At 32.3% G+C, this 14,567-nt stretch overlaps 2 protein-coding genes across 2 annotated transcripts; one reads left to right on the forward strand and one right to left on the reverse strand.

Annotated features, from left to right (window-relative positions):
- Positions 1-470: 470 nt before the first annotated feature.
- LOC123897042 lies at positions 471-1,451 on the forward strand. Its single transcript, XM_045947538.1, has 2 exons — positions 471-1,026; positions 1,221-1,451. The coding sequence occupies exons 1-2, from the start codon at positions 499-501 to the stop codon at positions 1,326-1,328; spliced, it is 636 nt and encodes a 211-aa protein (XP_045803494.1). The 5' UTR covers positions 471-498; the 3' UTR covers positions 1,329-1,451.
- A 1,280-nt stretch (positions 1,452-2,731) lies between these two features.
- LOC123885169 (LRR receptor-like serine/threonine-protein kinase ERL1) lies at positions 2,732-11,179 on the reverse strand. The gene is made up of 27 exons (XM_045934436.1): positions 10,652-11,179; positions 8,540-8,684; positions 8,357-8,428; positions 8,031-8,102; positions 7,845-7,916; positions 7,692-7,763; positions 7,452-7,523; positions 7,272-7,343; positions 7,093-7,164; positions 6,930-6,998; positions 6,717-6,788; positions 6,541-6,612; positions 6,393-6,464; positions 6,240-6,311; positions 6,083-6,154; positions 5,894-5,965; positions 5,732-5,803; positions 5,579-5,650; positions 5,418-5,489; positions 5,241-5,312; positions 5,075-5,146; positions 4,920-4,991; positions 4,763-4,836; positions 4,550-4,681; positions 4,126-4,464; positions 3,634-4,001; positions 2,732-3,499 (listed from the first exon to the last, which is right to left on the reverse strand). Exons 1-27 carry the CDS (start codon positions 10,782-10,784, stop codon positions 3,122-3,124), a joined length of 3,006 nt encoding a protein of 1,001 aa, XP_045790392.1. The 5' UTR covers positions 10,785-11,179; the 3' UTR covers positions 2,732-3,121.
- Positions 11,180-14,567: the final 3,388 nt, after the last annotated feature.

The raw sequence follows: 14,567 nt of genomic DNA on the forward strand, positions 1-14,567 counted from the left end.
CAAAATTAAAATCATGTAATGTTTTTTCTATAAGGTCTATTTTGGATTTTTGGACACCCAACTTAATTTGCAGCAGTGGTACTATTTTTATAATAATAGATAAAATAAATTATTTCTGTATAAGTTATAAAAAAAATCATAAACTATCTTCAAGAGCATATGGAAATAAGTTAAAAATTGTGAATGAACAAATGAACTATTTGTATGAGTTCTCTCAATAGTTTTATCAGTATCTCAAATGATGTCGGATTTAAGTAGGCATCTCATATTTCTATGTATATGCGAAAGTTTGAAAATAAATATTCAAAGTCTACCTGCCTTGCCACATACCAAAAATAACTATTAGAGGATTTGGGAATGAAAAGTAGGTATGCCTAATCTTTATGAAAACAAATGGTACAGTTAAATAAAAAAAGTTGGCACTAATCCACTTAATATATCACAGCTAGAATACTATAAAATGGATTAACTCAACACACATTATGAGAAATCAAAAAAATGAATGAAAAACAAAGGAAGAAACATATTAGGGAACCACCTTCAATTCCTTTCATTTGGGAAACAAAACCAGGCATTCCTATAAAAGATTGGAAACCAGTGGACACATCATTTTGTCAATTACCAAAAACTCCTCTCAAACAAATTGCATCGGTTCCCTTTGTTTGGGAGGAAAAGCCTGGAATACCCCTCCCTACAGCCATTTCATCCTCTCCAGCATCATCAGAGAGTGATAGTAGTATAAGTAGTTATGAAACTGGAAGATCAAGTTTAACTGGTTCTGCTTTTTTGGAATGTTTATTTCCTTTGTTTCCACCAAAGTCTGGTTTTCTTGAAAGGGATATTGGTTATACTGAAAAGGTAGGTTCAAGTTTAGTAGAACTAAATGACAATGATTTTGAGCTTGGAGATTATTATACTTTTGACTTGTCAAACAAGCAACCAACACTTGGAGAGCTTATTATGATGAGCAGAAGAAGAAGCTGTAGAAGAAAAGCAACTCAAATGAACAAATGGGATCCACCAAAGGTAACTCTTCTTTCTTATTTGATTTATTCTTACTTAACTAAACTAGTATATTAATGACAATTTTACAACTGCGTCTGTCGTCTGAGACGATTTGAGCTTTGATCCTTGGAAAACGTAAATTTTGTTTAAGAGTCTTAGAATAAGGTACGAAAGTATATTTCAATACCAACTTTTGCCTCAACAAATCCATGCAGAAAACCGCAAGAAAGAAAGTTTTTGGATGTTTCTCAACTTTAACAAGCAGCAGTATGATTGAAGGAATGCTGAAGAGAAAGTACTATCCGAGGCTGAAACTACTCTAGGCAGCAAATTCACAAGATCTGCTGTAGATTAACCATCAAATGAATTCCTTTGTCGAGATTGCGCAACGAAGATTGTATAATAATTTGCTTTTGTCTTGTAATATAGTATCATATTTTCTTTAATATTGCTTATAGTTATACTTCACCAGTGGAGGCATGTATACATATTTCCCAAAATTAAAACATCATTGGGAACAAGTGTTTCTTTCATATTCTGATTCTCACAAAATCAGTTTCCATTTCAAACCTAGAAAGAATGATTCATCAAAAACAACACTAACTATAGATACCATAAATAATTTTTTAAGATAAAAGTAATTAAAGTAACTCAAAATGTAACATAATATCAGGGTCACGTCAGACAACAAACACGCCTTCAATGTTAAATTTCAGTGCTATACATAATGTTGCATTAAGAGTTGACATACAAGGATTGCTGCAAGTTTCATAATTCATCAATTGCTGGAGATATCTCACCACCAAGCTAGGTTCAAGCTTGACAAATTCCTACACAAACATGTAAAAACATTAGAACCCAACTGAAAAAAAAAAAAAAGTTGCTAATAAGATAATAAGACAAGTGATGCAAATAAACTGAAGGATAAAAGACTCGCAGAGATACCATGGTTAGAGTAAGACTGGCATTGTCACAGTAGGCTCCACGCCATATGCATGAGCAGAAGTCATCTTGTGTCATTAATGCTTGTCCTAATGTACTTGCCAAATATTCAAAAGTCATAAGCTTCATAACCTCAACCACACATTAATCTTGCCTCAAAAAAAAAAAAAAAAACCCACACATTAATCTTTTTTTTTTTTGTCTAGTCGAAGTGGTACCACCGTCATCAAGGATTCTGTAAACAACAGAAAACCGAGAATTAACAATCTCGTTAAGGTCATGGTTTTCTACTATACTCGACAATTGATCAAGACGACAATAGTTCCATTGCCTCTGATCATAGATGAGGTGGTTGTCTCTCGCATTGTAGTCCAAGAATTAGACAATCCTTCTAGACATGCGCGTCAATTCTGTAAAACGTTAAACTGTTGCAGTGATGGTTCATCATCATGGAGAGAAGTGGAAGAAAAAGGTATGAAAAATGTTGGAGAGCAGGAAAAAAAATAGTAGAGCGCAAAGAAAGTGAGATATTTCCTTTTAAATTCTATTTTCACCCTCTAATTGTAATTAAATTGTCATGTTATTAACACTCTGCATGTGTATATGCACTTGCACAAAAGTAAATTATATTAAAACAAGTTTTAGGATGATCCCTCATTGTAGCAAGCTGCAGTATAATTGAAGATTTGAAGGAATGCTAAAGAGAAATTATTACCCTAGTCTTAAACTAGACTAGGCTGCGAATATTCATATGAAAGTGGAACAACTATCAAAAGAAAAAATCTTGAATTAGGATATAACATAAACTGCATAAATGCTTAAAACCTTTTCATATAATTCTTATCTAACATAAGACATGAGGTGCCTGCTACTTAGTTACACCATGCAACCATATCATCGGTCACAATATCAGTGTCTATCCAAAAAACTAAAACAAGGAATATTTATACTCAAACCTTTTGAGAATCTAATACCTAGGAATAAGTGCTTCTACAGCAAGCAACCTTAAACTTTCTTTCAGTTGTTTTAGACAACCCATTACCTATATGGCCATCCTATCTATTTCCTAAGGTTATATAATTAAGGAAATATCAAAACACAAAATAGAGTTTACTTTAACCCTACACATCAACTTTTGTCTATAACATGAATCCCAGTAGGAAAACACTATGAGTCAGTGGGAGCTCTTGGATATGACATCCCCAAAACGAACAAACCATTCAGCATTTGGTGAACTGCTATCCTGCTGAGGTGGTAGTCCATCCAATTTTCGGTGTTGCTGTCCCTTCTCAACCACAAAAGGTGCATAGTCAAAACTCTTAGCAGCAGCAGCAGCAGTAGCGACAACTTTAACTTTACTTGGAGGTGCGGGAAGTAGTGAAATAAGCACCCTAGCTACTTCGTGCATGGTAGGTCTCTCGGAAGAGTTCTTTCTCGTGCAAAGCAGAGCAAGTTGAAAGGTTTTCTTGACATGAGCCAAATCAATGCAGGTAATGGAAACCTCTGGATCCACCGCCTCCATTACAGTGTTATTATCAGCCTTGGAAAGTATCTGAAAATCATATTAATCAGTCAAACAATTAAACAATAAAAATCAATCAGTTAATAATAATATATTCTACACATAATAGATTCATGTATATATGAACCTAAAATTGATAATTAATAGTAATGTTATACACATACCAATTGATGCAAATTAGAATCATTGTCCACTGCCTTCTTCCCAGTAAGTAGCTCAAGCAGAACAATGCCAAAGCTATACACATCAGATTTTTCATTCAGCCTAGATGTTCGTGCATATTCAGGATCAATATAGCCAATAGTTCCAAGAACATAAGTTGAGGCGTGAGTTTTTGTGGCTGGGATGCATTTAGCGGTGCCAAAATCAGAGAGGTGAGCCTCGAAGTTCTCATCCAGCAAAATATTTGAAGACTTAATGTCCCTGTGAACAATTCGAGGGTTGCAATCATGGTGAAGATATGCAAGTCCTTCAGCAGCTCCAACAGCAATCCTCATCCGTGTTTCCCAATCAAGTTTTACCTTTAGTGGACCTGCAACTCACAAGACAATTTAGGCACACAAAAGTAGCATTGCAGAAAATATTTTGAGTAAATCTAAAATCCTGAGTCAAAATTATAACAAATTATGAAAAAATTGACAGTTCTGTATACTTACCATGTAGAAGATCCCAAAGAGAACCATTTGCCATGTACTCATAGAAAAGGAGATTCCCGTAAGGAGTAAGTGCATAGCCATGCAAGGTGACAAGATTTCTATGTCTAATGCTGCCAATTGTTTCAAGTTCTGTTTCAAAATCCCTTATATTGTGTGGATGCTGATTGTACAATCGCTTGACTGCAATCGGTCGGGAGTTTTTCAACACACACTTGTATACAGTACTAGAGGCACCACACCCTACGATAAATTTCTCACTGAGATTCTCGGTGCTTCTCATTATATCATCCAAAGTATGTAATGCCAAATCCATATGAAGAATTACAAGTTTAGGAGGCACTGAAAAGACACAAATAACAAAGTTTGAGTGAGTAAAAAGGCTAGCAGTGTACTATCTAAGTAGCATTCTACCATCCATCCATACCTTGCACAGTCTTACTAGATCCTTTCATCAGCTGCTTCGATTGGATGGATCTATAGACAGCAATAGTTACCATAGCCAATAAAACGATGATACCAAGAGTGAGACATACAACTGCAACTTTAGAAAAAATCTCTGCAAAGAAAAAAAAATGGTGTTATATTTAAACTTGGTCACAATAAAATTAACATTTCAAGTGGGTTTAGATTCACAAACCTCTCGACTTTGGAACATAAGGACGACATATAGATCCTATCCAAGTTCCACATAATAAGGGATTTCCAATGAAGCTGCAAAATGTCACATTAAAAGTCATTTTAGACATAAAAGTTCTTAACCGTGACTGTGAGATGAAAAGGTTTCTCCGCATTACCTGTCAGCTGAGAACTGCGTGAAGTTCTTCGTAGATGGAACTATTCCAGTTAAGTTGTTATAAGATAAGTTCCTATAAGATGAAGGAAAATAAACATTAGCATGGGATCTACTTCAGAGAAAGCTCAAAACAGTATAACTGACAGGCATACTCACATGGAAGTAAGACTGAAACAATTGGTGAGCTGTTCCGGAATCTTCCCATGCAGGTCATTGTTGTTCAAAATCCTATATGCAGATAAAGTAATGGCAAATCAGTGACCATTGACCAGTAAGAGAAAACACAAAATATCAACTGCAAACACTTCACAATTAAACATACAGAGATGCAAGGTTCTGCAGCTGTCCAATTTCTGGAGGAATGTTGCCCGACAGATTGTTGAAGGACATATCACTAGAGGCATAATAAATCATAAGATAAAGTTAAACCACTAGGATCGAAAATCAACACAATGTTGAAATTATATCTTTCAAAACAGAAAATATCTACAACACTTACATAGTCTGTATACTTCTGAGATTTCCAAATTCAGCAGACAAGGGACCGTCAAGATGGTTATGACTCAAGTTCCTGCATTTAGGACATGTAATATCACTCAAATTCAGTAAAAAGAAACAAGGAAAATAAGATGACATTGTTAATTACAACTTTCATCTTACAGTGTCAAAAGATGCTCGAGATAACCAACTGAAGCTGGAACATTGCCTGAAAAATTATTGCTAGATAGGTCCCTGATTCACAATATAGTCAAATATTAAAATTCAGCATATTCTAAAACTAATCGTGCTAAATACATGTTGTCATGAACTTACAGCGTATCAAGATTAATGATATGACCCAACTCAACCGGTATATGCCCCTTGAAGTTGTTAGCAGAGAGGTTCCTAGAGATAACACAAATTTAATAATCTTACTAAGCAAGAAATCGACTACAAGTTATAATGAATTAACATAAAGTGTTTGCCAGAACGTACAAATAAGTCAAACTCTCAAGGTTACGAAAGCTTAACGGAATAGAACCGCTTAATTGATTGCCGTGCACATTACTGCCAAAAATAACCAAATGAATTAGCAATATACAAAGGTATAAAAAAATAATAAAAATTAACTAAATACTAATCTACTTTGCTCAACAACTGCTGACTTGTTTTCCAAAATCTTACAACTGATTTAAGGCCGTGCATGAGCTTATGTTATGTGGAATAGATCCATCAAGACGATTATTGGCAAGATTCCTGAACATTGTATAAGAAGGAATTTAGCATCACACACTTACACCTAATACTTGTTATTAACAGTAACGAAATGTTTATAACTCACAATTCAAACAGATGTACAAGTTTGCCAAACTCATTAGGAATTTGCCCCACCAGTTGATTATCATTCAATTGCCTGGAAAAATTAAGCTTAGTAATCGTAACTTCATGCATAAAACAATGATACAGATGATAGTACAAATTAAGATCAACTCACAGGTAGCTCAGTTTAGACATGTTGCCAAGCTCGGGAGGTATTGAACCAGTGAGCATGTTTCCATGAAGGTACCTACATAATTAAAAAGTTCAGAAAAGAAGCAATAACTATATAGAGCTAGTTATAATCACCGTAAAGTGACACTCACATCTTGCCGGTGTAAGACAGATTTCCTAGTATTGGAGGAATTGGTCCCACTAACTGATTCTCACTCAAATCCCTGCAACAATGAAGATCCAAAATAGTCAATCTCTAAACATTATAGTAAAGAAATGTAACTACAACATTACAATAGCAATGATGAAATAATTAGATTACACTTACAAAATTGCTAGAGCTTGCATCAAACCAATCACTTCTGGTATCTTCCCAGTTAATCTATTTCCTTGAAGTGACCTAGGAAGAAATCACAATAATAATTGATCGTTTATTTCCACATTCAATATAACAAAAATCGTCATTGTTCACTAAGAAAAGATCCCGCTTTGAGACTGTCAAAAAGAGATATTAGGAAAAGCATTAAGTTATTGTACTTACAAAGTAGCTACTTGAAGAAATCCAATGTTATAAGGAATCTCCCCAGTAATCTGATTATATGATATATCGCTGAAATTCAATGAGAAGATATACTAAGAACCAAGATAAAAAAATATCTTAAGAAAGGTTAATGATCATAAAGAAAACAAAGCACTTGACATACAAGATTTCAAAACTTGTACAGTTGCCGATGCTTTCAGGTATAGTACCAGTCAAATTATTGTCTCTGACATCACTGAAAATTCATGAAAAACATATCAGAATAACAAACATCAACACAGAAGTCTAGAAACAAAGTAGCTTCAAAGCAAAATCTCGATAGGGCAGGGCTTGATTACTCACAAGTACCACAAACCAGATAACTGGCAAATATCGGGAGATAAAATTCCTGTCAACATGTTCCCTCGCAATCCACTGCATCATTGTGCAAAACACATCAAAATATTTTACAGAAAAATAATAATATTAAGAAAAATCCAAGTTATAATATTGCATATGATACAAATAAAAGGTACAACTTACAGGTATTGCAATACTTCATTCCAATAGAGTAGCCTTGGTATCTCTCCTCTAAACTTATTTCGAGCAAGATCACTGTAAACATGACAAAAGAGTTGTTAAAAATGCTCCTGAGCAATTAAGACAATAAAGAATAAAAACTTGTAAGTATTTAACAAATGACATTTCTATCAAGTTTGACTGTAACTAAGCATCACATACTTAGCTCGATTAAAAGAACATACCAACAAAATGAAAACTTACAGAGTCTTAAGGTTTGGAATTTGGGATAAAGTAGAAGGAATAGGACCAGTCAACTGATTGTTCTTCAAATTCCTGCATTTACCATTTTTAATTAAATTCAAATAAATCAAACAGCACAAAAGACTGAATTAAATATTAGAATTCAAGACTTACAAAAACTCAAGTTGCTTCAGCTTTGATATAGAGTAAGGTATATCACCATATAGCTGATTATCAGATAAATCCCTTCAAATTCAATTCATCAAGAATAGTAATGTGATTAGCATTTGATTAACAAAAGGGCAAGAAACACTCCAAAACATTAATAAGCAGTAATAAAGGAAACAAGACTAGTCTTACAGATGAACCAGTGCACCACAGTTTCCAATTTCATCCGGGATTTGACCAGTTAACTTGTTCCCTTGCAAGTCGCTGACATTACCAAAAAATACATAAAGTTAATACAGTATAGTAGTATACAAATCAAATCAGCATTAACAAAAAAATGTGCATCTATAAATTATGAAGCACCAACAAATACACCGAACACGATACTAGTAATAATTTGAAAAAAAAAGTAACTACAAAAACGAACATAATGTGCCGGTGTCACATCGGACCCTAAACACATCTTCAATTTAAAGTATCAGTGCTACGTAGAATGATACAGTCAAAGGGTGACATACATGGACTGCAAGTTTCTTAAATCACCAACAGTTGGTGAAATCTCACCACCAAGATTCAAGCTTGACAAATTCCTACATAAACAAGAAAAAACATTATAATTAGAATTTCACATAAACCAAAAAATGATACTAATGAGAGAGTAAGACAAGTGATGGAAATAGTCTGAAGGATAAAAGACTCACAGAGATACCACAGTAAGAGCAACACTGACATTATCACACAAAACACCACGCCATGAGCAGAAGTCATCATTGTGCACATCATCCCAGTCAAGCAGAACGTCAGCTATGTTGTTGAAGGAAGACTTCATTGCCATTAATGCTTGTCCTATTGCAGTAATAAAAAAAACTCAACAATAAAGACACTTCATAAGTAAGAGTAATAATCTATCTAATCTAAATCTCTAGATCTAAATAGGTTGTTAATTGTGTGTTAGTTTTAAGTGGTCTTTGTCGTTTCATCTACGGACAAAAAATCAGACCGTTAATAATGGATAAAAAATGAAAAAATATTTAGAAGTAAACCAAAAATTACATAGGAAAAGAATATTTTTCCAAAGAATAGATATTTTTATGTTATTTTTGATGAACTCCTCATATTAATTTGTACATGTGCCTGTGATAAATAATAATTAATATTCTCTAAAACTATTCACACATTGCATTTAATGATATCACTCCAAACCTGTGGAAGGACTGTTAGATCGAGGAGACACTCAGACACAAATCAAAATACTACTGTTTAAATTTGCTCAACTGTTATCAGCTTTTTTTTCATCAAAATAGTGACACTATTCATAGCAATGAAATTATTTTAAACGATCTGACAAAGAAAATTGCTGAAATGTAATTAACATAAAATTACACAGATTATTGTAAATTTTAGCAATAAATAAAATTAGCTTAAATGATTTTATACCATATTATAAATCAAAAATAAAAAATCATAGCAGAAAAATAGACTAAATTTTATTTACATGATTTTAATAATTACTACTCCGTGTTATTAGATTTTTGTATCGAAGCTAAGTGATTCTACCAAAACCAACTTATAAAAGTATGAAAAGAGAGGTATCACTTTTTGTAAACTCATTTCACACATTCTCTATCCTTATCTTTATTATGGGACTTGGGTTTTTCCCAATTTAATAATTATAACTCACGAGAATTCCCAAGTTGCATCAACATTGGTACACTGCACTGCTCATAGAAAACAACCATTCAAGCCACTACATTGGTCACTTGAAATAAATAGCATGTTTTCAAAAATGTTGAAGAGCTTAAAAGTCAGTACTAAAAAAGGTAATCATAATGGTAACATAAATTTAAACATTAGAAAGAAATATACTTTGTCCACAAGTCGTAGCTCAACGGGCAAAAATGTCTAAATTGTTAGGCCGAACGCGGTGACCAGGGTTTGAACCCCGGCCCTCTCACTTATGAATGTGAGTTTATGATGGTTTGTCATTTTGTCCATGTATAAAAAAATAAAAATAAAAAAATAAATATACTCCTTGAATAAGCTTGATTAGAAAAATAATATTATCAATTTTTTAATTCTAATACTAAGAAGCTACTCCTTTGATAAGTTTCTAAACAAACATGAAACTCTTATAGTAAAAAAAAAAAATTAAATAAACCCTTTTACAGTTTATACATAACTGAAGACACTAAAAAGTGGAATCTGAATATATTAGATCTTCAAGTATCTTATTCCTTCACCATAACAAAGAAAAAACCATAACAAAGGAAAAATGAACTATGCATCATCATAACCATGACAGAGAGAGTTCAACAATAAATAAATAAAATAACAACACACATGCTTATTCATTCCTACTCACGGGAAATACACTCATTATTTATTCCATCTCACAACACACAAAAAAAAAATCTAAACATGTTCCATTAAATCCAACAAAACAAAACAAACAAAAAAAATTCATCTTTTAGCCGCCAACAAAAACATTAGGTAGTCGAAAGACAAAGAAAAAATAGAAAGAAAAAAGTAGAAAAAGCTTTGAACTTTATTGAAAAAAAGGTAAAAAAAAATCATAACAAAAACAGTTCAAAAACTGTTGCAATGTGTTTGAAAAGAAAGTGAACAAAAAGGAGAATAGTTAACTTAACACTGTTTCAATCGTCTGGGAAAATCACAAAACATTGTATTGTTGTTTTTTAGTATCAAAACAAAAACAAGCAAGACAAAATTTTGATGGGTGAAATGAAGAAAGAAAAGAAAAAGAACTAAAGGGGTTACTCCAAATGATAGTAAAAAAACAAAGAAACACAAACCTTCTTGACTGAGTGAAAATGCAAATGGAGAAATCACCAACACCATGAAAACCATCAATGTCAAAGGGAACATGAAAAACCTCAACTTGTTCTTGCCAGAATAGTATAAAAGCAAGAATCCTTTTTCTTTCATTGTTATTGTTACAAAGACAAAGAAGACAAAAGTTGAAGACCAATATGAGAGAAAATGTAGCTGTTGCAAAGGTTGTTACAGAGTTCGAGAGAGAGAAATGTTATGAGAGAGAGAAGGTACAGGCGTTTGGCGTGAAGTGGAAGGTAAACACAGAAGAGAGAGAGAGAGAGAGAGAGAGAGAGAGAGAGAGAGAGAGAGTGTATGAAGAGAGAGAAAGAGGGAAACGGCGGTGAAGGGACGTTAGATGAGTGTCACTGTTTATACTGAGAGATGTGGCCGCCGTCATTTGTACTCGCCGTTTCCCAGTGTTATTTATTTGACAGCTATCGCATCGGATTTTTGTGATTTTGAATCACGCTCTATTGCTCGCGTGCTTCAAATATTTTAATGAGTCTGATTCATTTCATGCCTTTATACGATTTTGACAGTCTCAATAAGCGCTACGAGAGCAGAGGGAGGGTGTTCAGTTTTTATCGTACAGTTACGGTGCTAGTAACGCTTGTCCTCCACGCGCGATTAATAGTAATAAGATAAGATTAATTGTGCAGTATTATCACAACTAAGGCTACGTTTGGAAACAGCCATAAACTAGCTTAGCTTATAAGTTCATTTGAGTGAACCTCTTAAGGTCAAATATTGACCTCATAGCTTATAGCTTATAAATTATAATTTATTTTTCAAGCGCTATTTCAATTTTCAAGTAGCTTATGAGTTTATAGTTTATAATTTATCCTATTTTCTTTCAATTTTACTCCTATCATTTTACTTGTAAAAAAATAAATATTAATTAAACATATCTTTTTTATGTCATTTCATACTTATAAGTTAGTTCAACCGTTAATTTTACCAAACACTACAAATTCAATTAGCGAGTTTATTCGCTATACGCTCATTTGTTATAAAACAGAGCCTAAAAAAGACATGCTAGGTAGCAGTCGTTCAAAAAGAGCTTATAGTTATTTACTAGCTTATAACTGATTTTTCAAACCCTAACTTTAAGACCATCTCTAATGGTGTAGTACCTATTAGGTACTCATGGTACTTATTAGGTAATACCATCGGAGCAAAATATCTTTGAGTATCTATTAGGTATCACTTCTCACATAAGAATTCTCTCTCCTCTTGGATTCACCTTACTTTAGATTAAAATATTTTTTTTATTAGACTCACACACATTTTTAAATTGACGTGGGATTATTGATGGGACTCATTTAGAATTTTTTATGAAGTGCTAGGTTGAAGGAGTTGAGTACCTATTAAGTACTATTATTAAAAAATAATAAATGACTGACGTATTCACGTGGGACCCAGTTAAGTACTCAAAATTAGAATTCTTCATTGTGGATACTCTAAGTGATTTATGAGCTTATAGTTTATTATTTTTTATTTAAATTTTACCTCTGTCATTTTACTTTAAATAAATATTAATTAAACATAATTTTTTATGTCATTTCATATTTATAAAGTAATTTAACTACTAATTTTATCAAGCACAATAAATTCAAGCAGATAGTTTATTCACGTTAAAAACTAACTTATTATAAGTTTTTCTTTTTACTTAAACTTATTATAAAGTATATAGTCTATAAAAATAATTTTCACTTACAATAATTTTTACTTATATTTTATCACGGAGAGAGTGGTATAGAAAAACTAAAGATTATATCAAAGTACTTTTCTATTATTATTATTATTATTATTATTTTATGAAAGATAACATTTTTTTTAACAAGAATATCAATGTTATCCGTCCCAATATATAAAACTTTGTTTTCCCTTTTAAGAAAAAGAAAATCATTATCAAAGTTCAAGGTGAGTTAATAAAATTTTCACAATATTCCTGGTAATTAAGATAATTAAAATTTGAATATTTATTTTTCATAATAATTGAATGATAATTTTGAAAAGAGAGAACACAATATTAACAAATTTAATGTAAAAATTACTTTTGCTTAATTCTTATGAATTGCGATAATATTTATTTAGTGGTTTAATAAATAACGAATTTGACTCTCTAAAATAAATAAAATTTTAAGTGAAAAAAAAAATTGTTTCGATCATTTACCAATGTTATTCAATTACCATCCAACTTCTGTTTGTCAAGAAAAACCAGTATTTAAAATAAAAAAAATGGGGAGGAAGAAAATGATTAAAAATTTTGAAATGGCAAAAAAAAATATTAACACCAAAGCAACGTCACAAGGAATGCTTAAGTATGCCAACCAATATAATACCATACGTATTAATGATCATTTTTCAAAGGAACATTTTTCGGCATGTAAATTTCAGAAAAATTATCAAAGATAAAATTGACGGAGCTTATTAGGAGGAGCCTCCATTCAAACACAAACTGATGAATTTAATGAGAGATTAAAGTTAGCAAGCCAATCAGCAAAACGATTATCCTCTCTCCAAGTATGACATAACTTGACATGCCAGTTCAAAGCAACAAATTTCGAATTCAAAATTGTCACAATTGTTGGAAAGTATATGCTTGTTTGTCCATTGGAACCTCAAGTATGTTACAATTTTTCTAAGTTTTGAATGATTTGAGTTGGAAACTATACTTTTACTCCAAATTTTAAGACATTAGGTTTATGGATCACCACACTTATAAAGTGTTTAATCTCTATTTTTTCTAAGTAAGGTAAGATTTAATTCATCTCACACAATGCCAATAGTTATTCCACAAGGGATATGCTATATGGCACGAAGGATTTTGCAAACGAAAGACAAGAATAACAATTGTCAATGTGCTAAACTCCCTTTTTTACGGAAAACATGGTGTGATGGTCGTAATGAGTGGTGGGGATTTATTTCTTGCCTTTCTTATTTCTCTGATTCGTATATATAAGCATTTTTCATTCCACAAAAACTATACTTTAAAATCTCAATAAAATACTTGTAAAAAAAAATTCAATAAAATTACATTGTCACTTTAATTTTGGTAAACTCACTATAATAACAGCACATATCTCATATACTTCCTCTTGCCAAAACCAATGTTACAGTTGACTCTTTCACGTTGATGTATAATTTTAACGATTAATATTTTTAATTGTATCAAGTAAAAATTATAAAAATTTGATATTTTACAAATACTCATCACGATGAATGCAACACCTTATATGCTAATATTTATTTTTAGTTATTAGTAGAAAAATACAATCAAAACAAGTTATATGAATAGTGCATATAGTAAAAACGGGTCACTCATTTTGGAACGGAGTATGAAATTACAATGTGTGTTGGGTGACAAAGTATTAGCCGAAGAATCATCCACATTGGACTAAAAAACAATTATTCAAGTGAGTTGGACACTGCACTTATACTCGAAACATTAAGGCATTAAACTTATGGATCATCTCACTTAAAAAATGTTCAATCTTCATTTTTCCAAGCAGTACAGACTTAATTCACCTCACACTTGTCACAACAATCTTTTCCTCAAGTGTGTCATTAATTCTTTTTATCACCCCCCCCCCCCTCAAACGGAAGCTTCCTTCATCCGTGCACTTGCGTCGGTCGAATCCTTTGTCAAACCACTGGCTTTAATACGACTGTTGGTCATGAAGTTGCAGTGAGGGAGATCATCCACATTTGACTTAAGAACAACTATATAAGTGAGTTAAACATCACACTTTTACTTAAAAGATTCGACCTCTCACTTATAAATTGTTTAACCTCCACATTTTTAAGCAATGTGAGACTTAACTCACCTCACACTTGCCACAATAATGTGTAATTTTGTTGATTTTCTGATGTATAATTTTATCTTATTTT

Source organism: Trifolium pratense, linkage group LG1, assembly GCF_020283565.1.
Source record: "Trifolium pratense cultivar HEN17-A07 linkage group LG1, ARS_RC_1.1, whole genome shotgun sequence".
In the NCBI taxonomy this organism is placed as follows: Eukaryota; Viridiplantae; Streptophyta; class Magnoliopsida; order Fabales; family Fabaceae; genus Trifolium; species Trifolium pratense.

What these genes read in the sequence shown, in the direction of transcription:
- LOC123897042 (XM_045947538.1), top strand. Translation starts at nt 499, where the DNA reads ATGAATGAAAAACAAAGGAAGAAACATATTAGGGAACCACCTTCAATT. An exon ending in ACAAATGGGATCCACCAAAG is followed by an intron (nt 1,027 to 1,220) that starts GTAACTCTTCTT and finishes AAATCCATGCAG; the next exon opens with AAAACCGCAAGAAAGAAAGT.
- LOC123885169 (XM_045934436.1), bottom strand. Translation starts at nt 10,784, where the DNA reads ATGAAAGAAAAAGGATTCTTGCTTTTATACTATTCTGGCAAGAACAAG. An exon ending in ATTCCAAACCTTAAGACTCT is followed by an intron (nt 7,524 to 7,691) that starts GTAAGTTTTCAT and finishes TCATGTTTACAG; the next exon opens with TGATCTTGCTCGAAATAAGT. An exon ending in ATGCAAGCTCTAGCAATTTT is followed by an intron (nt 6,613 to 6,716) that starts GTAAGTGTAATC and finishes TCATTGTTGCAG; the next exon opens with GGATTTGAGTGAGAATCAGT.